At 52.2% G+C, this 26,593-nt stretch overlaps 1 protein-coding gene across 1 annotated transcript; it reads left to right on the forward strand.

Moving 5' to 3' along the window:
• The first annotated feature begins 2,833 nt into the window (after positions 1 to 2,833).
• On the forward strand, positions 2,834 to 25,273 carry LOC311590819 (WD repeat-containing protein 87-like). Its single transcript, XM_084770086.1, has 8 exons — positions 2,834 to 3,166; positions 10,795 to 10,917; positions 11,123 to 11,287; positions 11,830 to 14,699; positions 17,198 to 17,469; positions 17,794 to 20,006; positions 20,799 to 21,276; positions 23,038 to 25,273. The coding sequence occupies exons 2-8, from the start codon at positions 10,810 to 10,812 to the stop codon at positions 24,582 to 24,584; spliced, it is 7,653 nt and encodes a 2,550-aa protein (XP_084626212.1). The 5' UTR covers positions 2,834 to 3,166; positions 10,795 to 10,809; the 3' UTR covers positions 24,585 to 25,273.
• The last annotated feature ends 1,320 nt before the right edge of the window (positions 25,274 to 26,593 follow it).

Raw genomic sequence — 26,593 nt, forward strand, 5'->3', positions numbered from 1 at the left:
AGGAAAGGGAATTTACCATCATAGACCGAGTGCAAATGGCTGTCCGGAGCCGTCAAGACTTCAACCTTACCCAGTGGAGTCCCACAGAGAAGAGGCTGTTGATGTCCTGGACATCTTCCTAGTCACACGCACTGTCTGACTACTTTTCAGCTCCTCTGGAAGCATTGGCCTGGAAAACCCAGGAACCTTGGTTCCGTTTTATGTCAATGCACTTAATTCTGACCTGAGGAATTTAATAATCTTTGATTACACTAACTTGATCACATTCATATTGTCTTTGTCTCCCATTCAATACAGACAAAAGAAATTTTAAACTTAAAAGTTGCCTGGCACACACGTTTAATCCCAGCACTGGGGAAAAAGAGGAAGGCAGATCTCTGTGAGTTTGGGGCAAGCCTGGTCTACTGAGCAAGTTCCAGAGCTATACAGAGATACTGTCTCAAAGAGAATCCCAAGTGTTCAGTGGTAAAATGCATGCTACGCAGCCACGGACAACTAAGTTCAGTTACTAACCAACAAACACATGCAAAAGCCGAATAAAGCAGCCCCTGCCTGTAACCCCAGAACCAGAAGCAGGAGGTTGGAGACACATGGAGCCTCCTTGTTTGCCGGCCAGACGATCTAGCCAACACCACAAGCCCTGGGTTCAACGAGAGAGCCTGTATCAAAAAAAATAAGGTGACAGTGACAAAGAAAGACAGTTGAACTTGACTTCTGGACCTACACACAGACAGACAGGCAGGCAGGCAGACAGGCAGACAGGCAGACAGGCAGGCAGACAGGTAGGCAGATAGGCAGGCAGGCAGACAGGCAGGCAGGCCGACAGAAAGACAGGCAGGCAGGCAGACAGGCAGACAGGCAGGCAGCAGGCCGACAGACAGACAGGCAGGCAGGCAGACAGGCAGACAGGCAGGCAGACAGGTAGGCAGATAGGCAGGCACGCAGGCAGACAGACAGGCCGGCAGGCAGGCAGGCAGACAGGCAGACAGGCAGGTAGGCAGGCAGACAGGCAGACAGGCAGGTAGGCAGGCAGGTAGGCAAGCAGGCAGGCAGACAGGCAGGCAGACAGGCAGACAGGCAGACAGGCAGACAGACAGGCAGCAGGCAGGCAGACAGGCAGGCAGGCAGGCAGGCAGGCAGACAGGCAGACAGACAGGCAGCAGGCAGGCAGGCAGACAGGCAGGCAGGCAGGCAGACAGGCAGACAGGCAGACAGGCAGGCAGGCAGGCAGGCAGGCAGGCAGACAGACAGGCAGACAGGCAGACAGACAGGCAGCAGGCAGGCAGGCAGACAGGCAGGCAGGCAGGCAGACAGGCAGACAGGCAGGCAGGCAGGCAGACAGGCAGGCAGGCAGGCAGGCAGACAGGCAGGCAGACAGGCAGGCAGGCAGGCAGGCAGACAGGCAGACAGACAGGCAGCAGGCAGGCAGGCAGGCAGACAGGCAGGCTGGCAGACAGGCAGTCAGGCAGACAAGCAGACAGGCAGACAGGCAGACAGGCAGACAGGCAGGCAGACAGGCAGGTAGGCAGGCAGGTAGGCAAGCAGGCAGGCAGACAGGCAGGCAGACAGGCAGACAGGCAGACAGACAGGCAGCAGGCAGGCAGGCAGACAGGCAGGCAGACAGACAGGCAGCAGGCAGGCAGGCAGACAGGCAGGCAGGCAGGCAGGCAGACAGGCAGACAGACAGGCAGCAGGCAGGCAGGCAGGCAGGCAGACAGGCAGGCAGGCAGACAAGCAGACAGGCAGACAGGCAGACAGGCAGACAGGCAGGCAGACAGGCAGGCAGGCAGACAGGCAGGCAGGCAGGCAGGCAGACAGGCAGACAGGCAGACAGACAGGCAGCAGGCAGGCAGGCAGACAGACAGGCAGGCAGACAAGCAGGCAGGCAGGCAGACAGGCAGACAGGCAGGCAGGCAGGTAGACAGACAGACAGGCAGGCAGGCAGACAAGCAGACAGGCAGACAAGCAGACAGGCAGACAGGCAGACAAGCAGACAGGCAGACAGGCAGACAAGCAGACAGGCAGACAGGCAGACAAGCAGACAGGTAGACAGAGGCACCACATGAAATGAATGCTGAATCTAAACATGTAACAAAAAGAAACAAGATAACCTGCTCAGACCTGGTGGCCCACACCTTTAATCCCAGCACTCGGGAGGCAGAGGCAGGCAGAGCTCTGAGTTCGAGGCCAGCCTGGTTTACAAAGCGAGTCCAGGACAGCCAAGGCTACACAGAGAGACCCTGTCTCAAAACAAAAACAAAAACAAAAACAAAAAACAAAAAAACAAAACCCAAAAGCAAAAAGAAAAAATTTAAAAATTCCTTTGGGTTGTCTTTTAAGTACAGACTTAATAGTTGTTTCTCATTGTGCTAAATTTATATCCATCTGGCCTTCCGGATAAAGAGGGAAAGCCCCTCTGTTACAGTGTGAAGTCCTACTGAAAACTCAAAATCGAGTGAGCGTTTGCCCCTCTGCTTCACAGGAGCCCTCTGTCCTCTCTGAGCTTTCCTTAGGGTGTCCACATCACTGCTTGACAGGTGTCAGGGGGGACCACGAGCTCGTCCCTAAGCTCCTGATAACAGATAGATAGAAAAATATGATTATGCACTATGTAGTGGCGGGTAAACAGGTGGTCTTCAAGCACTTCAGAGATTTACAGAACATGGCATTTAAAAGAGGTTTTAATAATAATAATAATAATAATAATAATAATAATAATAATAATAATAATAATAATAATAATAAAAGGCTTTTCTGACAGAGACACATATTTGCTCCTGGTACCACCCCCTTTCCCCCCCCCTTGTATCTACTTCAGAGAAGTTGATGGGCATCAAAGAAACAAACGTGGCAAAATACCCACTGGAGAAGGAAAACAAAAAACAAAAAAAACCCGCTCTTCAACAGCTGACGGCAGGCTGTTTGTCCAAACCGTGAGCAAGCAGGACACCGGGAAAATGACTGTCCAACGCGACGGAGACTAAGTGGTCAGTCCTTCAAAATTCCTGCTTCACGGAAAAGGTCGTCGGACACTCTGTGCCAGGAGGCCAGAGACTGGATGCCTCAGAGATACAGAGAAACCTCTGGTGACTGTCCAGGCCGTCAAGTGTCTCTGCCGCTTCTATAGCTCCGTAAGCTCTCTGCTCTAGGCTCCCGGGACGCCTAGGTAGGCACTACTTCCTTCTGAAGTTTCTGAACGTCATAATCTACTGCAATAGGGCTTAGTTGGTTCGGGAACTGAAAGCATGTTTTAGGTCCAAAAAGAACTTTTAAGGCCTAGACGGATGTCTTTAGGGTGATAGATACAAGAAAGTGATTTAGGTTCAGAACTCAGGACTCTCCAGGATACGACAGATAGTGGAGTACTTTTTCCAAGGAGGCTGAATACGAACGAACTGGACATTGTAAATGTTAATTCTTACCTGGTAATTCTATCAGTTGATCTTATTATATATGATTTATTAATGTTAGAGAAAAAGCCCTTTTTTTTTTTTTTTAACGAAAGGGGATATGTAACAGAGGTTTTGGTTTCTTTGTAAACTCAGCTCTGTTATGCGAATATGTTTTTGTTTTAATCCCAAGTGTGCGATTTTAGTTTGGGCTTTAGTTTGTCCACGGCCGATATCTGCTGAGTGTGGGGCATGGTCTTGGCCGGCTGGTAACGGCCAGCCTCCTGCAGCATGGATAGGGTGTGGCCAGGGACTCTGAGGAAGATAAACAGGAGAGCCTGGAGGGAGAAAGTATAGCATGTGGTGGCGGTGGAGTAAAGTGTGTAGCAGTTTGGGGGACCAGAAACAAGTGTGGCGGACAGAGAGAAACTTCTCAATGTAGTGGCTCGAAGGAGCCTGCTTCCTGGGATTGCTACTGCCCTCCCACCCACCCCCCTCCCCAAAGAACCTACTTGACCCTAAACAGCTGGGAGAAGTAAAGAGGTGTGCGCCCTCTTTCCCCACTAATGTTCTTTCTCATACCCAGGGTTAAGGGATTGGTGGAAGGGAGGTAGATCCCTCAATACCCCAAAATAAAATAGAGTTTTATATATATTTATGATAAAAACAAGTGGGCCGGGTGTGGTGGCACACGCCTTTAATCCCAGCACTCAGGAGACAGAGGCAGGTGGATTGCTGTGAGTTCGAGGCCAGCCTGGTCTACAAAGTGAGTCCAGGACAGCCAGGGCTACACAGAGAAACCCTGTCTCAAAATAATAATAATAAATAATAATAATAATAATAAGTGTCAACATGCCATAAACGATGTTCGTGCTTTTAACCCAACTTCATTTCCCAAGCCTCCACTATGCTATGACACAGAGATGTTTGCCTACTGGCTTTTTCTCCACTGTGGATTTTAGTACAGATTACAAATCCTGCTGAGGCTAATGTATCTAAAATGTATCTTTCTGTAAACTGAAACTCTTCTAAGTTTCAGGGCGCCCACTTGTCAACCAATAGCCTGTTTCCCCACCCACTTATTCCTGAGGGTGGGAGATCCATCTCTCCCCTGGTCTGGAGACCTTCCCCACCCCAACTGCCAAGATCATAGGGATAAGAAGTTTCAAATGCACACCCATGAAAAAAAATTTTTTTCTCTCCCTAAACTCCTTAACCTTATCTTATGGCCCTAACATAGTATCTGTCCCAGCACCCTGCCTGGTCCAGGTGTTCCCTCAAGAGCTGTATCTTCTGACCCTAACATAATATCTGTCCCAGCATCCTGCCTGGTCCAGGTGTTCCCTCAAGAGCTGTATCTTCTGGCCCTAACATAGTATCTGTCCCAGCATCCTGCCTGGTCCAGGTGTTCCCGCAAGAGCTGCATCCAGCACGCAGGTGCTCCAGCCTAAACCTCACAGATTGCCTCCAAGCCTCCCAGATTGCCCCCACTGGGCCTGCAGTGTCCTAGCCACAGATGGTCTCACAGATCCCGGACAACAAGTAAAACAGCCTGCCCTTCCCGGACTTGGCCACCTCCACCACCCAACAAAGAGGCCCAATGTCAGCAGGAAGCAGTCAGACAATTGTGCCACCCCCCTCTTCATGCAGGACAAGCTGGTCCAGGTCCTCCCGGCATCCCTTGGTCCCTACCTGCCGCAGGGTGTGGCTGGCCCAGGGGCAGCGGTTTCCCCTCCCCTCCCCCTCCACTACATAATCTGGACATTTTGGTGTTCTTGCTTTCTCTTCTCTTCTCTCTCTCTCTCTCTCCTTTCTCTCTCTCTCCACCTTTCCTCTTCTCCTCCCTCTCTCTCCTTCCACGCGTGCCCCACCCCCCATGCACTTCCGATAAACCCGCATCTGTACACTTCAGCTTGTCCTGTATGTGCACCCAAGTAGCACAAGGTCCCCGTTCCCGCCTCACCCCCCCCCTTTCCTAGCCCCTCATTTTTTTAAATTAAATGAAAAGGGAGGAATGTCGGGGTCCTAGCAACATCATATGTCATCACCCGCTGCCAACACCAGGTGTTGCCACCAGGGGTCTGACACTCTGATGTGCCCTCTGTCTCCCCCTCCTTCCGTGTGTGTGTGTGTGTGTGTGTGTGTGTGTGTGTGTGTGTATGTGTGTGTGTATGTGTGTATGTGTGTGTGTATGTGTGTGTGTATGTGTGTGTGTATGTGTGTGTATGTGTGTATGTGTGTGTGTGTATGTGTGTGTATGTGTGTGTGTATGTGTGTGTGTGTATGTGTGTGTATGTGTGTGTATGTGTGTATGTGTGTGTATGTGTGTGTGTATGTGTGTATGTGTGTATGTGTGTGTATGTGTGTATGTGTGTGTGTATGTGTGTGTATGTGTGTATGTGTGTGTATGTGTGTATGTGTGTGTGTATGTGTGTGTGTATGTGTGTGTGTATGTGTGTGTGTATGTGTGTATGTGTGTATGTGTGTGTGTATGTGTGTGTGTATGTGTGTATGTGTGTGTATGTGTGTATGTGTGTGTGTGTGTGTATGTGTGTGTGTATGTGTGTGTGTGTGTGTGTGTTTTCTAGCTTCCCTCTGTGTCCATGTTTTCTCTCTGTCCTCTGAGGATTTCATGGCTCTGTCCGCAACTGTCTGTCTGTCTACACGTCCAGTCACCTCCACCTCTCCCCATGGCGGCTCACCCCTCTCTCCTTTCCCTCCCCCAAATAAGCTTCCTAACCCTGACATGTTCCATGGCATAGTCATATATTACAACAATGGAACTACAGGTAATATTTAAGCTTAGTTTTAAAAACTTACGCCTTTAATCCCAGCACTCGGGTGGCAGAGGCAGGTGGATCGCTGTGAGTTCGAGGCCAGCTTGGTCTACAAAGTGAGTCCAGGACAGCCAGGGCTACACAGAGAGACCCATGTCTTGAAAATCAAAAGCCAAACCAAACAAACTAAACCCTATACTGATGTTTAGTACACTAAGAGGTTCTAAAGTTTGAGTCTTAGTACAACTGAGATCCAGACAAAGGAAATTTCAGGCAGAATACAACTATTTTTAGTTGTGCCGGAAATGATAGTTGACAATATGAAAGAGGGATTAAAAAGCTGCCAGCCTGGGGCGGGGGGGGGGGGGGAATGCTCAGTCTATGACCCAGCTGCAGGTGCGAGTTCCGTGTAGTCCTCAAGGCAAGATAGGAATTTCCTTTTTTTTAAGATAGGGTCTCACTGCGTAGCGCTGGCTGGACTAGAGCTATCGTGTAGACCAGGCTGGCCTCGAAAAAACAAAGATCGGCCCGCCTCTGCCTGCTGAGTGCTGGGATTAAAGCGTGCGCCGCTTGCCCTGGGAGAACAGGAACTGTGTGACTAAGGGTTAAACTAGTAAAGAAGTTGCCTCAAGATAGTGAGGTTGTTGTTTTGTTTTGTTTTTCGAGACAGGGTTTCTCTGTGTAGCCCAGGCTATCCTGGACTTGCTTTGTAGCCCAGGCTGGCCTGGAACGAGATCTATTCCTACAGCCACCACCACTGAGTACCTCCACAGCGCCATGGTCTCAGGGCGCGGCTCCCAGGCAGGGACAGTCTGGAAGACCATCCTGAGGTAACGTGTAGGCGCCAGGCGCTCGCAGCTCCGCTGTGGGTCAGAGAAGCCTCCAAAGGGAGCAGCACTGGGGCCTCCAAACAGCTCGGGCTCCCGGCGTCGTGCGCACGCGCAGCTGAGCGTCTCCCCTTTGGGCCTCTCTCGGCCTAACCCGCCCTCGTGCTGCGCGCATGCGTGGGAGATGGGGCCTCGCCAACTTTCTGGCTATCCCGTGGCGACGTAACCCTGTCCTGTGGTCTGTCCGCCCACGCAGGACGGAATTAGGCTGCTTATTTTTCCAAGACAGGGTCTCTCTGTGTAGCCCTGGCTGTCCCGGATTCGCTGTGTAGACCAGGCTGGCCTCGAACTCACAGCGATCCCCCTGCCTCTGCCTCCCGAGTGCTGGGATTAAAGGCCAGGATTAGGTTTTTGTAGAACGAGCACAAACGGAAACGCACGGACAGGGCTGGCCTAGGCGAGCCTCCCGCCCACACCATCGCGGCGGCCGGATCCCGGCGCACACGGTTCGCTGCGGTCCCGCATCCCAAGGCCGCAGGATGGGACGGGGAGGGCGGGGGGCAAACCGGGCTCCTCCCTCTCCTGCCCACCCCCTGGGGCTCCTGAAGTCGGGGGGCCCACGGCAGCGCCCCCCCCCGTCTCTGCGCTGGGCTCGCCTGCGGCTCCCCCCGAGCCCGGCTCCCGAGCTGACACCGGCGGCGGCAGGGACGCGCGTCCCCTCCCGCGTGCGCGGCTGATGCGGGCGCCGCTGTCACAAAGGGCGGCGCTGCGCAGGCCGGGGCGACCCTGCCGCCGGGAGCCCGTCTCTCCCCCTAGTGTGGCTGCGTGTTTCCCCCCCACTTCCCGGGGAAGGGAGGACGATAGAGACTGAAACGGTGCTAGCAAGTAAAAATAAAATAAATAAATAAACAAATAAATAAATACAGGGCAGCCGGTTAAATTTCAGAGAGCTCGCGTTTTCTCTTTGGGTCTTGGTTTTTTTTGTGTGTGTGTTGTTGAGTCAGAGTCTCACAGATCCCCCCGGGTTGGCCTAGAACCTCCTCACTTCCCGGGCTGTGCTGGGTGGACTGCACCGCCACGCCCCGTTTTAATGCGATTCTAGGACCAACCCAGAGCCTCGACCCTGCTAGGCAAGCAAGCATTCTACCAACGAAGCTATGCCCGCAGCCCCAGTCCCGCCATTATTTCAGTTAGCTGTGTCTTAGTATCCAAAATTCGAATATTATGGTTTTTTTCGAGACAGGGTTTCTCTGTGTAGCCCTGGCTGTCCCGGACTCGCTTTGTAGACCAGGCTGGCCTCGAACTCACAGCGATCCCCCTGCCTCTGCCTCCCGGGATTAAAGTCGTGGGCCACCAAGCCCTTCCCGAAGTTGTTTTTGTTTTTGTTTTTAATTTATTTGTTCAGATTACACCTCAACTGTTATCCCCTTGCTTGTTCAGGGTTATTTTATTAGCCCTGCGCAGACAAGCCTTCAGGACCCGCGCCCGAGCCTGTGAGCACCACAGTGGCTGGTCCCGCCCAGTTCTTGCCCCCAACCTCCTCGCGTCTGTCCTGAGGCTGTGTGCGGCTCTCAGGACCAGCGCTCGGAAACCCGCTGTCATGAAAAGTCACTGTGAATCCCCCTGCATTCCACACTTGCCCTATCTCCCCGCCTCCCAGCCCGGGCCTCCCTCAGGGGAGAGGTTGGGCTGTCAGTGAGCGCTGGTGTGTGGGTTGGGGGAGGGGGAGGGGGCCCCCCACCCGAGAGTCCAAGGCATTGTGATGTTGGAGCCGGCGACCTGCCTTCTGCGCAAACCTGTCAGCGGAGCTTGTCGGCTCTTGAGCCGAGGGTACGTAGTCCTCTGCACCGTGGAGGTGTGGAGGGGTGTGAAAAGGAAGTGGGAAGGCTGTGGGCGTGATATTAGAAACAGGCGCTCCCGGCTAGGGCGGGAAGAGGAATAAATCAATGGCCTCCGTCCAGCAGAGGTCACTAAAGGCACCGGCTATCTGTAAAGATAGGACTGTCAGGAGTCTGGCTGTGGTGGCGCACGCCCTTTATCCCAGTACTCGGGGAGGCAGAGGCAGGAGGATGGCTGTGAGTTCGAAGCCAGCCTGGTCTACAACGCGAGTCCAGGACAGCCGAGGCTACACAGAGAGACCCTGTCTCGAAAAAAACAAAAATAAAATAAAATAAAATAAAATAAAAAATAGGACTGTTGGGTCTGAGAACCCCAAAGGAAGGACGGGGAAGCAACAGAATCTGAGGATATAAATGTACGTTTGTGGCACCCGGGCTCCTGTTTCGTCTCACTCTCTCCATCTCAATATGACCCTTTCACAGAAACTGAACCTTGGTTTTGTTTGTTTGTTTGTTTGTTTTTTTGTTTTTGTTTTTCTGAGACAGGGTCTCTCTGTGTAGCCCTGGCTGTCCTGGACTTGCTTTGTAGACCAGGCTGGCCTCGAACTCACAGCGATCCGCCTGCCTCTGCCTCCCGAGTGCTGGGATTAAAGGCGTGTGCCACCACACCCTTTTTTTTTTTTTAACATCCAGGCATGGTGGTACATGCCTTTTTCTTTTAAGATTTATTTATTTTATTTATTACATTATGAGCACTTTATCTGCAGAAGAGGGTATCAGATTACATTATAGATGATTGTGAGCCACCATGTGGTTGCTGGGAATTGAACTCAGGACCTCTGGAAGAGCAGCCAGTGCTCTTAACCTCTGAGCCATCTCTCCAGCCCTTGAACCCTGGTTTTACAACGCATTTTTAAAATTAAATATAAAGCCTTTTGATTTGTTTTGTTTTGTTTTCATGACAGGGTTTCTCTGTGTAGCCCTGGCTGTCCTGGACTCACTTTGTAGACCAGGCTGGCCCCGAACTCACAGCGATCCACCTGCCTCTGCCTCCCGAGAGCTGGTATCAAAGGCATGCGCCACCACCACCCAGAATTAAGAGAGACATTCCTGCCAGATGTGGTGGCTCGTGCATTTAATTTCAGCTCTCAGGAAGTAGAGGCAGGTACAGCTCCATGAATTTAAGGCCAGCCCAGTCAACATCGTGAGTTCCAGACCAGCCAGGGTTACATAGTGAAACCACGTCTTAGGGAGAAGTGTGAGGAGAATTCAAATCCTTGATTCTTAGTTGGTTCAATAGACGGTCTCACTATGGACCTCTGGCCGTCCTAGAACTCACTGTGTAGACTAGGCTTGCCTGGAACTCACAAAGATCTGCCTATCTCGGTCCCTTGGTAGGGGAGATTAATCTTTAAGGTGATTAAAATCATATGTCACAACTCCCAGGCTCACTTGTAACTCTTTTAATTATTATTAAGTGTTTTAAAAAAATCATGTGCATTGGTGTTTTGCCAGCATGTATGTCTGTGTGAAAGTGTTAGATCTCGAACTTACAGTTGTAAGGTGCCATGTGGGTGCTGGGGCTTGAACCCGTGTCCTCCGGAAGAGCAGTTCATGCTCTTAACTGCTGAGCCATCTCTCCAGCCCTCACTCGTAACTTTCCACGAGAGCCCGGGTTGGATTCCCAGCACCCACACGGCGATCTGAGCCCCTCTTCTGACCTCTCACAGGCCCTAGGCCCACGTGGTGAATATACAAACATGTACACTAAATGCACACACACACACACACACACACACACACACACACACACACTCACACACACACACGTCTGAACAAAGGAGGTTTTCCTCGCTGCTCCTCCCTCTGCAACCTGTCTGCCCCTCGGTCGGTCTGGCTCTCCTGCTCCCCTCATCTTCAGTCTGACGTCAGCTGCTGGGGTTCAGTGTTCTCCCTCCCCCAGGCTCGGCACTCCAAGATGACTAGGAAGACGTGGAAGGTTCCTACGCCTGTGCCCTCACCTAGACTCATCCCCGAGTGGAAGAATTTGAGACTCATCATACAGGAGACCCTGAAGGACAAAGAGGTGACTTGGGGGGGGCGGCTGTGCACGTGGGGGGGCTGAATGACCTGCCCTGCCATGGGAGGGCAGCGTCCGGCAGTAGGACAAACGGACACGGGTTAGGCACACGCCCGTGGAGCAGTGCCCACTAGCCCCTCCGTGCTGACTGGGTGAGGCAGTGCCAGCTCATATTTGCTTCTTAGCGCCTGTCTTTTTTTTTCTCCTTCAGGTCAAGGAATTCAGGAGAAACAAGACTGTCCTGAGCGACAGGCCCCAGACTCTGTACCACGAGTCGTATCGTTTACAGAAGAATCCTTCTGTGGGCTTCTACTCTCTGGACGCTAACTATTTCGTCGCCTTAAACTGGTTGGAACAGCACGAGAAACAGATCCAGGTAGAGCTGCTTGGTTTCTGCTCCTTCCTTCCTAACGCAGCCCACGGGTCCCGTGTCTGGACTGTCCTCCGTTCAGAATGGGCGGGGCCAGCTCTGAACAAATCCGTGCCACATCCGCATCTGCCACAGCTTCTTCCTGTGTTTCTCGGGCTGGCTGCAGACCTACTGTGTAGCCCGAGCTGTCCCACCTCAGCACCCGGGTGCTGGGATCACAGACATGGGCCACCACATACAGAAAGAAAACTAGTTCGTTTTAAGACCTGTCTCCATGTTCCACCTTGACCCGGGTTGGTGGCCCTTTCAGACTGACAGTCACTGGGGCCCAAAGAATGCGTGTTTATTATCAGAGTAGGCCGAAGGCCAACTAAAGGGCCCTGAACCCTGGGGCTTCTGTCATAAATCCAGTACCTAGTCCTAGGACAACCCCAAAGCTGAGTCCTCCCTTCGTCTACAACGGGAGACAGGCAGACTTTCCCTGACAGCACACTCCCTGGAGATGCTCTGCCCCGCGTCCAGCCTCTGTCTCCCCCGGTCTCTTCCAGGCAGTACTATGGATACAGGAAAAAGATACAGAGAAGAGAAGGACCATCAAGAAGATGAAGTTTCCCATGACGGATGAAGTGCCGCCCATCAAGTCCATGGTCCACTCGGGCTCCTCCCACCTGCTGATCGTCTGCTGTGATGACCTGCGCCTGCGGCTCTTTGCAGACCACCACCAGGGGTTCAGAGCTCTGAGCACGGTGCCCTGTCGTTTCTCCATCAGCTGTCTCTGCTACGACTCAGAAACTGGGGTGCTCTTCTCCGGCACTACGGGAGCTGTGGTTACCTGGTTCGTCATCGCAAACGGCAAAGGCCTCCAGCTGGCTCACAAAGTGGCTCTGAGCGGCCGGGAGCTCGTACAGGACTTGTCCCTCCACACGTCCCCGGGGTTCCTGATGGCTCTGTGTGAGAACACGGCGAGGGTCTTTACCCACAACGGCCAAGGCCATCTTACGGAAGTGAGGAAGTTCACTCTTCCCACCAGCGGCTCCTCCCTCACCTGCTCCTACAGCTGTGACCTGCAGAACGCCTTCTACGCCGGAAACGAGAACGGCGAGATCCTCGCGTGGCATTTCCACACCGGCAACTTCCTGCACAGCTTCAGGGCCCATTCCTCCCCCGTCATAAGCGTCTGCAGCCGTCCCGAGACCTACACGTTGTTCACGGCAGGCAGGGAGGGGGTGGTGAAGGAGTGGAACCTGGCTTCCGGCAGCTTGCTGAGGCAGCTGGAGGTTGGCGAGCACCTGCGGCAGCTGCGGTTTATTGACAGCAGCACGTTCTTCTGCCAGAGCACCTCCTCTTTCTCACTGCACCACCTGCCCCACTTTTACAGGGTCTTCAATATCTGCGGCTCTGTCCCCCAGAAGATGGAGCGGGTCCCCTGCGGCGATAACCGGGCTCGGATCCTGTGTGCCACGGAAGACGGCTTACTTCGCTTCTTGTCTCCGGTCACTGGGGACCTCCTGATCGTTACCTGGCCTCTCCTCATCATGGACAAGGCTGTGGCCTGGGCCTACCACCCCGACAGAGAGGAGCTCTTCGTGGCAACAGGCAGCTCAGAGCTGCTGGTGTTCGATGCCTCACGGTCCCCGTGTCCAGCCAAGTATCTCCTGTGCACTTCAGACAACCACAGAGACAGAGTCAAGTGCCTGGCTTACGGGAGGGTCCACTCGGGCAGCATTAAGAAAGGAGTGCTGTTCTGTGGGCACGAGAGCGGCACCGTCAGAATCCTGTCTCAGTACTGCTCCATCCGGACAGAGAAGACCGTTCACTCTGGGCCAGTGCTGGCGCTGTGCACGCCGGAGGGTGGTGAAGACTGCTCCCTACTATGTACCTATGGCAAGGACAACTACCTCCGCCTTACGAAAGTGGTGTGCTCAGGGAAGGACATGACCCTGGAGCCCATGGGCGGAATCCTCAGCGTTTATCCTTTAAAACACGTGGTGCTCCTCCCAGGCTCTGTGGGGGCCGTCTCGGTGCACTCCCGCTGGTGTCTCTGGAGCCTCCAAGATTTCCCGACGTCAGGGTCAGAGCAGAAAGTCAAGTTATCGAGACAGACAAACAGCCTGCACCAATGCACCATCACTTCCTTTGACGTCTGCCTCTCCCTAAAGCTCTTTGTCACGGCAGCCACGGACGGGTCGGTCCGGATCTGGGATTTCCGAGGGAATCTTGTGACCCAGTTCGACTCCGAACTGCGTTTTGCTACACCCTGCTTTGCCAATAACCGAGGTGACCTGCTTTTGACGTTCAACCAAACCATCTACCTAGTGTCCTGTGTCAGCTTGCTCCCTCCCGCCCGGCTGTCACTCCTAAGGACACTAAACGATGACGATGAGATGCAAGAAGCCCCAAAGCCCTTCCTTCCCAGTTTCTTCTGTTTGTTTGACTTGATATTTGTACCCAAGTTTAAGTACCTGGAGCAAAGCGTTCGGGAACTCCAGGGGCTGGAGACCCTGGCCAACAAACGGGCCATTGCTTTCGATGACACCGTGCCCCACGTTGTGGAAGAGGGCATACATCCGCTCTTCCTGTCTCCTAAGAGACGTAGGTTGTCCTTTGCGGAGGGAAAAGATGCTGATTTCGCTGCTTCTGACTCCAAGCAAAAACACCCATGTGCGGTCCCTGCTCAGCTGGACCTGCGCGGCTGGGACGGGCTGGATGCCTACCGCATGCTGCGTTGCTTCTTTGGCAAAGGGAAGAAGTGGTTTCTTGCTCCTGATGGCTACATCCCTAACTCAGCGGTCCGTGGCCGCCTCTGGCCTGACGGGACCCCAGTTTTCCTGAGATACGATCAAAGCACATCCTACAAAGAAACGGACGAGAAGGCAACTGAACCATTAAGATCCCGGTCACTGTCACCTGAGAGCTTAGGAGAGATGGAAGAGTCAATGAAGAGGCAGCAAGACGCACATTGGGGGCAGAAAGAACCATACGGTATCCTCCAAAGCATGTCCAGGCCACACTGGAAGGCAAGACAGTTCAGTGAAGGCCTCCTGGAGAACCTGGTGGAGACCATCCTCAACCTCACAGTTTTCTGCTCTACGGAAAAGTACAAGAAGTACTTCACTGCCCTGGCAGAGATTTTCGCCCATCACCAAATCTCTCCAAAGATGCGCGTCGAGACAGCCACTCGCCTGCTCAAAGACATAAGCCATTACAACCCCAGCATCCGGGAGATGGCCTGGGAAATGCTGGAGAAGCTAGGCTTCATCAACAAGTTTTTTACCGTTCCTCTGGCCCTGGGGCTGATGGACAGTGAGAACAGCGTGCGGACCAAGGTCTTATACCTCATGTCCAAATACACGGGCATCCAGACCAAGGCCAGGCTGCTGCACCAGCTGAGGCGACGGGACTCCTTCCGGGAAACGCAGTGAGTTAGGCAGAGACCGTCCTTTTCCTGATTGCCCCTAGGCTCTGCCTTTTACCCCGCCTCACAACCTCCTTTTATTTTCTGTCACTCCTTTACTTGTTCCACGATTCTGTTTTGCCTCAGTGCTGTTCCTAACTGCTTTTCTCGTGACTATTTTCTCCCCATCATTTACTCCCCTCTTTAAGATTCTTCAAAACAGCCCCAGGTACAGCGAGCGATGCACACCTGTAGTCCCAGCACCCAGGAAGATGAGGCAGGAGGATCCAGTGAGTTCCAGACTACTTCTCAGAAAAAGATAACTTCCAGTCAAAGAAGTAACTCATGTCATTGTGGCTATTCTGCCTTTTAATTTTTTTTATTTTTTATTTCTTTTTTTTTTCGTTTTGGTTTTTCGAGACAGGGTTTCTCTGTGTAGCCTTGGCCGTCCTGGACTCACTTTGTAGACCAGGCTGGCCTCGAACTCACAGCGATCCTCCTGTCTCTGCCTCCCGAGTGCTGGGATTAAAGGCGTGCGCCACCACCGCCCAGCTTAATCTTTATTTCTAAAAAAAAAAATTTTTTTTTGCATGCATTGGCGTTTTGCCTGCATGTGTGCCGGTGTGGGGGTGTTGGATCCCTTGTAACTTGAGTTACAGAGAGCTGTGAGTCACCATGTAGGTGCTAGGGATCTCTTTACCACAGTGTCTGTCAACCACCAGCATCCGGGAAAGCAGGGTGTTTTTTTGTTTTGTTTTGTTTTTGGTTTTTTTGTTTTGTTTTAGATTTAATTATTTAGATCGGAGGTGGTGGTGCACACCTTTAATCCCAGCACCTGGGAGGCAGAAGCAACAGGCAGATGGCTGGGAGTCTCAGGCCAGCCTGGAGTCCAGGATATCCAGGGCTACACAGAGAAACCCTGTCTCAAAAAACCAAAAAAAAAAAAAAAAAAAAAGATTTTTTTATTTATCATTATGCACACAGTGGAATACACCCCAAGCACTGGGTTGCACTGCAGCTGCCTGAGATAACCTTTATGACCTTTATCCTATTCCTGCTGCCAGAAATCACACAGAGGCAGGTCCTTGGCCTTTAACCCTGAACTTCTACACCATGTAACCCCAGCACCTGGGAGGCATGGGCAGGAGGGTCTGGACACACCCCCCCCAAACCCTACAACCAACCAAAGAAATGCAACAACAACAATAAATCATAAAGTACTGGACCTCTTAGCCAGGCGTCCTGAGGTCCCGGCAAACAGGAGCTCAGGAGAAGGGTCACATGAGGCCAACCTGGGCTACTTCTAGCCCAGTCCATACATAGTAAGGCCTTCTAAAAACAAAACAAAAAGAACCAGCAACAACAAACCAGTTAGCCCTGGATTCTCCCTCTTTCCCTTTGCTCTGTTTCTTTATTGCCAAAAGGGACTGATTTGTCTGCGTTTTGAAGACTTAAAAAAGATCTCCTTCCAAGCCGGGCAGTGGTGGCACACGCTCCTTTAATCCCAGCACTCGGGAGGCAGAGGCAGGCGGATCGCTGTGAGTTCGAGGCCAGCCTGGTCTACAGAGTGAGTCCAGGACAGCCAAGGCTACACAGAGAAACCTTGTATTGAAAAACCAAAGAAAACCAGCCAACCAAACAGATCTCTTTCTCAGATTTTTCTGGGGCCAAAAGGAATTTTTCTCCTTTCCACTTATTCCTCTTTCTCCATGTTCTACGTCAGCCCGCTCTGCTCTGAATGACTTTGCTCGGCCTCGTCCATTGCACTTTGTACATTTTCCCTCCCCTCTTATTTCTTCTTCTACTTCCTTTCATTTCCTGTTTTCTTCTCTCTTGTCCCTTTTCTGTTAAAGTGGTTTTTTTTTTTAATTAACTTTTCTTTTCTGTGTGTGTTTTGCCTGACTGTGTGTACCACGTGTGTACAGCGCCTGCAGAGACCGGAAGAGAGCACCAGATCGCCTCGAACTGGAGTCACAGAGCATTGGGAGCCACCATGTGGGGTGCTGGGAACCAAACTCAGGACTTCTGGAAGAGCAACCAGTGCCCTTAGCACTAAAACAGCAAACCATCTCTCCCTTCCTCACCCGTCCCTCCCTCTTCTTCCTCCCTTCCTTTTCTTCTCTTTTCTTTCTTTATTATTATTTTTTTTCCTTTGCTTTTTCGAGACAGGGTCTCTCTGTGTAGCCTTGGCTGTCTTGGACACGCTTTGTAGACCAGGCTGGCATCGAACTCACAGCGATCCCCCTGCCTCTGCCTCCCAAGTGCTGGGATTAAAGGCCTGCGCCACCACCACCTGGCACTTCCTTTCTTTTCAATACAGGATATCACTGTGTAGCCCTGGCTGTTCTGGAACTCACTATGTAGCCCAGGCTGACCTGGAACTCACGGAGATCCACCTGAGTGCTGGGATTAAAGGCGTGCACCAGCACCACTGGCCCCGCCTTGTCCCCCCCCACCCCCATTTTTAAATTTTATCTTATCCCTTGCTGAGTATTGTCTTCCTTTCTTCATTCCTTTTGCAGCCAGGACATGCTGGAGGATCTTCCTCTGAGCCACCTGCTGTGGTTGCCAGCTAGAGACATGGATTGTCTGCTTAGCTGCGTAAACGACCAGCTACAGGAAGACCTGACCGTACCGAAGAGAAGCGATTCGCTTCCCTTGTCTCTCGACACAGAGAAGCCTGAAAACCTAGTGATGATTGACAGAAAGACCTTTATGCTTTTGTCAGAATCTGAAAAGTTGGACAGCCTGAAGAGGAGGCAGAAACGCATTCAGGACAAGGCCAGAAAGATTGGTATTTACGGGTTGATATGCGGGTGCTTTTGGGGATCAATCTATATGACGGGGCCAAGAATGGGACCTGCCATGTGGGAACAGTGAAGTGGGGGGGGTCTGACTCATCCAAAGCCAGCTTCCTGAGAAAGGTCCTACCCAGGGACACGTGACACGGCCTGCCTTCTTCAGGATCTCCAAGTGTGACGTAAAATAGCAGGAGCGTTTGTGAAGGCCAAGGCCTCCGTCCCCTTCGCCTTTACAGCGCTAACTGCAGGTCATTAAACTAGCTGTCACACAAAGTCTCACAACCTCTACACTGTCTGTTTTTCCTCCCAATGTCCAGCAGTTAAAAAAGCCCTGAAGGTGTCCAGAGCAAGCAAAAAAGAAGAACTGCAGAAGGTGCCTTCAACGACTGCAGACGAACAGAGGAAACCTAGGAAACCTGCGCACGCCGACACCCAGGATGTTTCCCTAGTGTCAGAGACACCGGCTCCCAGCTCTGACAAACCCTGGGAAGGACCCCAGATAGGACCCCAGAAAGAACCCCACAAAGGACTCCAGAAAGAACCCCAGAAAGAACTCCAGAAAGGACCCCAGAGAGAACCGCAGAAAGAACTCCAGAAAGAACTCCAGAAAGAACTCCAGAAAGGACCCCAGGAAGTCAGAGAGGCCTTGGTAGTCCCAAGAGCCACAGACAAGGAAGGGACAGTTATTAAACAGAAAAGACGTGTGAAACAAGCAATGAAGAAGAAAGAAAAAACAAAGCGGCGGAAGCCAAAAGAAGGTATTTCAGGGAAGGCTGCCAGAGCATCCGAGAAAGAACTCGGCAAGGACTCCTCGCTGGCTGCACAGCTAGAAAATGATGCAGCGAAGAGATTGGAAAAATCGAGTCGTGGTTTAGGGGGCCCCCCTGGGCGTGGCCGATCAGAAAACACCTCTTGGCGAGAGGACATTTGCAGCCTTCTCACTTCAAGAATAGCGGGTTGTCATCCAGGGATGGAGCGGGATCTGGGGGAAGAACTGGGGAATTTGGCTGAGGTAGTGCTCACTGACAGACCCAGCTGGGCTCTCTTCCAAGAACTATGTCTCTCACAAACAATTCTATCAGAATTTGAGGTAGCCACGCCGGAACCTGTACAGGTATCTGTCCTTAAAAAACAGAGGGCTAAAGGAGCTATGAAGGAGGAAGTGATAGTCACGCCAGAACCTGTTCAGGTATCTGTCCTTAAAAAACAGAGGGCTAAAGGAGCTATGAAGGAGGAAGTGACAGTGACGGATGCAGCTGGAGAGGGCACAAGCATGCTGAAGAAACACAGAGTATTTTCTCCGAAACGGAAGGAAATGATGATGGGTTTTTTAGACAGTCCCCAGATCTTTGCAAAAAGGAAACTAGGCATAGGGAAAGAGAAAATAATTGAAGAACAAAAGGAGTTGATTAAACGTGACGTGAAAGAAACCTTGATGACGTCCAAGGAGGAAAAGAAACCGACAAAGCCTGAGGAAACAAAGAAGAGAAAATTAATCACCGATGAAAAGGAACCAGATGAGACAGTGACACACGACAAAGAGACAGCTGCTGCCCCACTTCAAGAACAAGTGGGACTGATTAGAAAAGAGAAGGAAGAACTTAGAAAAGAGAAGATTAGAACACTGTTCATGGGCAAAAAGAAACCAACCCATCTGGAGAAGACGGCGGCAGAGGGCAAGGCAGAACCTGCTGCCCCCCAAAAGGTATTAACTCCAGGAGACATGACCTTAGCTCTAGAAGGAAAGGAGCTGCTGGAACAGGTGAAGAAACCACACAGAGAAAGAAGGAGAACCACCTCGGAAGAAGAGATGATGGCCCTGGAAAAGAAAAAATGGGACTGGGAAAAGATGATGGTAGGCCATAGGGAGAGCGCGAGGGCCAAGCAGCAGCAGGTGCTGTCCCCAGCCAGGAAAAAGGAACAGAAGAAGCCTGGAGAGAAAGAGGCAGGAAAGGAGCTGAGCGCTGGGGAAGGGAGGAAACAGCCCCGGGAAGAGAAGAAAGAGCGCCGGGTAGCAGAGAGTGCTGAGAAGGAGGGGGTCATCTCAGGGCTGCGGGTGTCTGACTATTCTTCTCTGGAGGAAGAGGAAGGCTCATCTGAGGAAGAAAGCAAGGAAGCACCGGGAAGGGTGCGCTCCACAGAGCAAGGTGATGTGTTGGCTCGAAAGGAAGACTGGTCTGCGGAAAAAGAAAGAGAAGTTGAGCAATCAGTTGGGCAAGAGAAGGAGGAGGAGGAAGAGGAAGAGGAAAGTAAAGCCAGGAAGGAAAAACATTTAGCTCAGGAAAGAGAGAAACTGGACCTGGAAGAAACAGTTAGACCCACCAGGGAACAGGAAAGAGAAGCTCATCCAGAAAGGAGAAGAGCTCAGAAAGAGGCAGGAAGAACTGGGGAAGAAAGGAGGGCATCCTGGGAAAAAGAGACAGTGGGGCTATCAGAGGAGAAGAGGGAAGACGAAAGGGAAGAGGAGGGGGAGGAGGAAGAGGAAGAAGAGGAGGGGGAGGAGGAAGAGGAAGAAGAGGAGGAGAAGGAAAAGGAAGGAGAAGAGGAAGAAGAGGAGGGGAAGGAGGAAGAGGAAGAAGAGGAGGGGAAGGAGGAAGAGGAAGAAGAGGAGGGGAAGGAGGAAGAGGAAGAAGAGGAGGGGAAGGAGGAAGAGGAAGAAGAGGAGGAAAAGGAAGAAGAGGAGGAAGAGGAAGCAGAAGAGGAAGAGGAAGAAGAGGGGAAAATGAAGGAAGTGAGGAAAGAGAAGGAAGCATCTGAGCAAGAAAGGAAACAGAGACTTGAGGAAGAAAGACTGCCTGCTCTGAGAAGAAAACTGGCTCTGGAAACCGAAGAGGAGCCTGAGAAAATAAAACTGCGGCCAAGAGAGAAACTCCTGCCAGTTCCAGAAGAGGAGGAGGATGTGTGGGAGACCCAGGCTGTGGAGGAAACGTCCCATGCAAAGAAAAGGGGGCAGCGGAGTGTAAAAGGCGAGAAAGCACCTGGGGTAAGAAAAGAGAGAACCAAGAAAAGACAGGAACCAGCTCTACAAGACCAGAAAGAGAGGTTACGGAGGGAGAAAGAACAGAGCCGGCTCCGGGAGGAGGAGAAAGGGACCAAAAGGAAAAAGCAATTGGTTCAGGAAGAGGAGAGAGAGATGTTAACAAAAGTGGGTCCTCAGGCCAAGAGCCTGTTCCCGGAAACAAATGGAGCGAGACTGACGCCAGAAGATCAGGCCAAGAGGCACAGCGCTGAGGACGAGAGGGCTGCAGCTGGGCAAAGAGGGAGCATAAGAAAAGGAAAAGCAGGACTAGCTGCAATAGGGGAACAAATTATAAAACCACAGGATAAACTGTACCAGGAGAAGAGGAAACTGCCCACCGGGACCAAGCGGGGCCATGTTGCTAGGGACAGGAGGAAAGTGAGGGTGCCAAGGAAGCTGGCAGACAAGAAGCCGGCCGGGAAAAGCAGGCTTCGCCTGGAAGAGATGGATGCTGACGCCAGGGCAAAGCTGCAGTTCAAAGAGAACCAGCTGTTGCAGGCCCTGGCTGGGATGCTTTCGGAAGTGGGCGTGGAGTCCGAAGACGAGGGGCTGCCCGATATGAGGATTTATGGCCACAGGTGGGAAGTGCTTGAGGAGCCAGGCGTGAAAACTGAGGCTGAGAGGGAGCAGGCTGAGGAAGACATCTGCAGGCAGCTGATGAGGAACCAGGAGACGATTTTCCTGGAGAGAGGCCAGGTAGAGACGCTGCTGAACAAGCTGCAGGACAAACAGCTCTTACAGGAGAGGCAGGTGTTCGAGCTGGGCAAGAACCTGGAAGAAGGTGAGCCAGAAAAGATCCAGCTGAAGCAGCTGCTAGAGAATTTCAGAGAGCAACTCTTTGAGGAATGGGCTGAGGAGAAAATGAAGGAACACTTAACTTATGAGGAAAGAGCAGGGGTGCCTGTGGTGACAGGAGAGGAGAGCCCAGAGGAAGGCAAGGAGGAAGAGAAGGCGGTTGTGCCCAAGAAAAAGAAAAGGATAAGAAAGGCCAGTCTGAGCGAAGAGGACGTACAGAACTTGGCTGAGGAACAAAGAAAAGGGAGCCTCGTCCAAAAAAGGAAAAAGAAAAAGCAGAAAGAGAAGCCGGGTGCACAGGAAGGCGCAGGCGAAGCAGAGGCGGGACATCTCTTCCAAGAGGCGCTGGGGCGCCTTGGGGAGGAGGACAAGGCCAGGGGAGAGGACACGGGGATTCTCGGTGTGGACCAAGAGAGCCTGGGCAAGGAAAGTCCAAGTGAGGAAACCCTGCGTGAGGAAAGACCAAGAGAAGAAAAACCAGGAGAGGAAAGACCGGAAGAGGAAAGCCTGAGAGAGGAAAGACCAGGAGAGGAAAGCCTGAGAGAGGAAAGACCAGGAGAGGAAAGACCAGGAGAAGAAAAACCAGGAGAGGAAAGACCGGGAGAGGAAAGCCTGAGAGAGGAAAGACCAGGAGAGGAAAGACCGAGAGAGGAAAAACCAGGAGAGGAAAGACCAAGAGAAGAAAAACCAGGAGAGGAAAGACCGGGAGAGGAAAGCCTGAGAGAGGAAAGACCGGAAGAGGAAAGCCTGAGAGAGGAAAGACCAGGAGAGGAAAGACCGAGAGAGGAAAAACCAGGAGAGGAAAGACCAAGAGAAGAAAAACCAGGAGAGGAAAGACCGGGAGAGGAAAGCCTGAGAGAGGAAAGACCGGAAGAGGAAAGCCTGAGAGAGGAAAGACCAGGAGAGGAAAGACCGGGAGAAGAAAGCCTGAGAGAGGAAAGACCAGGAGAGGAAAGACCAAGAGATGACAGACCGGAAGAGGAAAGACAGAGAGAAGAAAAACCGAGAGAGGAAAGCCTGAAAGAGAAAAGACGGAGAGAGAAAAGCCTGAGAGAGGAAAGACCAAGAGAAGAAAGCCTGAGCGAGGAAAGCCTGAGAGGGGAAAAACCGAGAGAGAAAAGCCTGAGAGAGAAAAGCCTGAGAGGGGAAAAACCGAGAGAGAAAAGCCTGAGAGAGGAAAGACCGAGAGAGAAAAGCCGGAGAGAGAAGAGACCAAGAGAGGAAAGCCAGCGAGAGGAAAGACCGGGAGAGCAGGAATTGCGTCCTGGTGAAGGACAGAGCCCCAGCAAGTTGTTGCATCTCAGTGAAGATGAGAGCCTCAGAGAAGAGGAAGAGAGTCTGACTGAGGCAGAGGAAGGAGAGGAAGAGGAGAGGACAAAGGAGGAGGAAAGGAAGAAGGAGAGGAAGAAGAAGAAGATGAAAAAGAGGAGACGCGAAGAGGTGACACCTTTAGAAAAGGAAGGAGTGTCCAAACCAGAAGCAGCTTGGTCCAAACCGCAGACGGAAGCCGAGGATCTTGCTGAGGAAAGGGATGGTACAGTTGGATGGGAAATGCTGCTTAGGAAGCGGGGCCTGCTTGACGGAGAGGAAGATTCTAGATTCATGGGCATGGAGGGAAAGGAAGAAGCATTCCTAGAAGGGTTGAAAGAAAAATGGGACCATCGATTTCTTGAAGTCGTCCCCAGGGCAAGTTCCCAGGGAAGACAAGAGGCTGGCATCTTGCCTGAGGACAGGAAGGACGCTACAGGAACCGCCTTAGAGACGGAAATGCCAAAGCGGCTCCCCAGGCCACAGCTGGAATTACCCGTCATCCTCCAACAACAGACGCCTAAAGGTGAATCCGTGCCGAGTTGGCTCTTAGGGCATCAAGACGGTCCGCTGAAGGAAACTGGGGGTCAGGATGAACCCCCAGTCCCTGCCTCTTCCCCTGAAAGGTTAACTGAAAGGCCCAGAAGCCCACCCTATGCGGAAGCACACATCGCAGAGGAGGGCTGGAGAAAAGATGGGCCCGGAAGGCTGGAAGCGGAAGAACCGCTTTCCAGGTGGAGTCTCCACCAGCTGCACCAGCTCCTCAGGGATTTCGATCCCCGCAACTACTGGGAAACGATCCAGCTCTCCAACCTGAAGGCCATTGTCCGGCATCTGCGAGAGCCCAGCCTCGACCTAAGTCAAACCGATCTGCCCCAACCGGGCCAAGTCGCCTTTAGTCCGCTCGACTTAGAAACGCCCCGTCCAGTGAGAAGAAAAGAAGAGGGGCGGCGGACAGCGTCCTCTGTCCCCGAACCGAAGGTGCTTTCAGCCGCCCGAACGCCAAGGCCGGGAGCCTCCAGCTGGGCTGGCTTGGCCGTGGCTGACAGGGAAAAGCCGGCCCGGCTGCCTCCCACGGCCATGGAGGACGCACAGCACCTTCATCCAACCAGGAGGGACGTCCTCAGAGGTGCCCATGCCCCTGCGGATAGAAAGCCCCTGGTCTCGGTGCTCAAGGACTCACGGGGGAAGGGGCAGACCCCCACATTACCCAAGGCCAGGGAGGCAGCGCGTGCCCCTGCACCACTGTCACCACCCACCCCCGGCGGGACCACAGGCGCAAAGGCTGTGAAGTGGCAGCTCCTCGACGAGGCGCACAGACGCGCCCGCATGCAGCAGTTATCCGACGCTCTCAGCGAGATGGGGACGCGACCGGCTCCCCGGAGAGACCTCCTCACGGGGGCCCACGCGTCCGTGGACAGGCAGACGTTGGCCCTGATGTTTCACAAGGAACTGAAGGCTTTTCAGACAAAAAGCAGGCGCCCCGAAGTGGCCAAGACCACGAAGGCCACCCCGGAAACGAGAGAAGCGCTGCCTCCGTGGGAGACGTTCGTGGCGCTCTACCACGTGCTGCTGATGCTGCGGCAGCGGTACGCCGAAGACGCGGCTACGTGGACGGAGCAGTTTCACCAGCTCATGGACCTGTACCAGATCACGTCCCCCCGGATCCAGAGGCTGCTGCAGGACCTGCTGCCGAGAGAAGAGCCTCCACGCCGCGAGTTCGTGTCCCGCGAGGCCCTGGAGGCCACGGAGCTGCTGCCCGGGGAGCGGCTGCTCTACCGTCTGTTTCTCGCTGGCCCCCGCGGCCCTGCAGGTCCCCGTCAGTTCTGGGATGTGATTCCCCTCTCTGGGCAGAACAGGGTGGCTACTGTGCAGCCTGTGGGCATCGCCCAGTACGGGTTCCTAGAGCTCGCGTGGAAAAGCTTACCGCAAGTCCACCCGCGCTTGCTCGGGAACTTGCCCAGCATTTCCCCCCATCCTCACTGACAGGACCTCGCGCGGGGACTCTGAAAACACTGCGGAAAGAAAGGAGACGTGGCCACAGGGTTTTTTTTGGTTTTTTTTTTTAAGCCCCCTGACTTGTTCCCCTCATCAAGGATGGGGAGGTATACAAGGACCCACCTCCCTTCAGCTACTGTGTACTAAATAAAATGACATTCCTCATTTGTAACAAATACTCCAGTTTCTTTTTCCTCCAGCCTGGACTCTCCAGGAAAAGAGGCCGGAGGGAATGGTCGCCCTTCACGTGAAGAAGAGCAGCTGCTTTTTAGTTATCGGAGCACACACCTTCACAGAAGCACATATCCGCTTCCTTTACGCTTTCCCTAGCCTGCTTTCCCCTTTCCTATTTTAATTGTCCTCAGAGGGCTGTGGAAAATGTGTCTACAAAGCATTAATAGAAAAAACCAGTCATAGTCCAATAATTTTGTATCTTCGTAAGCTTCCATCTGGACCAACTTCCCAAAGCGCTCTAAGCCTTGCTGTTCTTGTCTATGTAATGGGGTTATAGAATTAAATAGTAATTTAATGGTTTATTTTAACTCGTGTGCATGTGTGTGTGAGTGTGCATGTGTGTGTGTGTGTCTTTGTGAATGTGCATGGGTGTGCATGCGTGCTGGACGTGCATTCTGGAAACAAACGAGTGATCCGCTGAGACATCTGGCCTTATGGTGTGAGCTATTTACAGCCTCTACCAAGCCAGGAGAGTACTGAATCCCATGGTGTGAGCTATTTACAGCCTCTACCAAGCCAGAAGAGTACTGAACCCCATGTGTGAGCTATTTACAGCCTCTACCAAGCCAGAAGAGTACTGAACCCCATGTGTGAGCTATTTACAGCCTCTACCAATCCAGAAGAGTACTGAACCCCATGTGTGAGCTATTTACAGCCTCTACCAAGCAGAAGAGTACTGAACCCCATGTGTGAGCTATTTACAGACTCTATCAAGCAGAAGAGTACTGAACCCCATGTGTGAGCTATTTACAGACTCTACCAAGCCAGAAGAGTACTGAACCCCATGTGTGAGCTATTTACAGCCTCTACCAAGCAGAAGAGTACTGAACCCCATGTGTGAGCTATTTACAGCCTCTACCAAGCAGAAGAGTACTGAACCCCATGTGTGAGCTATTTACAGCCTCTACCAAGCAGAAGAGTACTGAACCCCATGTGTGAGCTATTTACAGACTCTACCAAGCCAGAAGAGTACTGAACCCCATGTGTGAGCTATTTACAGACTCTATCAAGCCAGAAGAGTACTGAACCCCATGTGTGAGCTATTTACAGACTCTATCAAGCCAGAAGAGTACTGAACCCCATGTGTGAGCTATTTTACAGACTCCATCCAGCCAAATGCATTTGCTCATCCTGATTGACCAACTGTGAAAGGCGACTGACTTGGTGATTCTATACAAAACTTTTGGCAATTTGTGGAAAAAGAAGAAAAAAGTACGATGTTGGTTGGTTTGCTCCTAGCATCTCTGGATAAACCGACAAAGGAAAAGAATATAAGCTCTGTGGAAAATGAGCCAACTTCCAGCATCTTAGAATACATTGGAGAGCAACAATAAAATCAGTGATGCCCCTGACCAGCTCCAGACAGTGTAAGGCTTCTCAGAGTGTCCTGGAAGAGGAACCTTCTCCCCGGAAGACACAGTGTGACAGCCTGGTCTGCTGCCACTGTGTGTTTGGTGGTTAATTACTTTGCTCAGTGAGGTCTGCTTGCTCTTAGGAGCCCATTCTCACGTACACCTGTCCTTGTTGAGTAAATCACGCTCTACAGTGGGTGTGGTGGCGCACGCCTTTAGTCCCAGCACTCGGGAGGCAGAGGCAGGTGGATCTCTGTGAGTTCGAGGCCAGCCTGGTCTACAGAGTGAGTCCAGGACAGCCAAGCTACACAGAGAGACCGTGTCTCCAAAAAACAAAAACAAAACCACAAACAACAACAACAAAAAACCCCACGCTCTACCTAATTTAAAGTTGACTGGCTAATAAAAAAA

The sequence above is a fragment of the Acomys minous genome, assembly GCF_964271855.1.
Source record: "Acomys minous genome assembly, chromosome: 20".
Classification (NCBI taxonomy): domain Eukaryota; kingdom Metazoa; phylum Chordata; class Mammalia; order Rodentia; family Muridae; genus Acomys; species Acomys minous.

Excerpts from the sequence above, each read along its gene's own strand:
- LOC311590819 (XM_084770086.1), top strand. The coding sequence starts at position 10,810 with ATGACTAGGAAGACGTGGAAGGTTCCTACGCCTGTGCCCTCACCTAGA. Across the intron at positions 11,288-11,829 it reads AGCACGAGAAACAGATCCAG|GCAGTACTATGGATACAGGA; the intron begins GTAGAGCTGCTT and ends GGTCTCTTCCAG. Across the intron at positions 21,277-23,037 it reads GGGCAAGAACCTGGAAGAAG|GAACCGCCTTAGAGACGGAA; the intron begins GTGAGCCAGAAA and ends AGGACGCTACAG.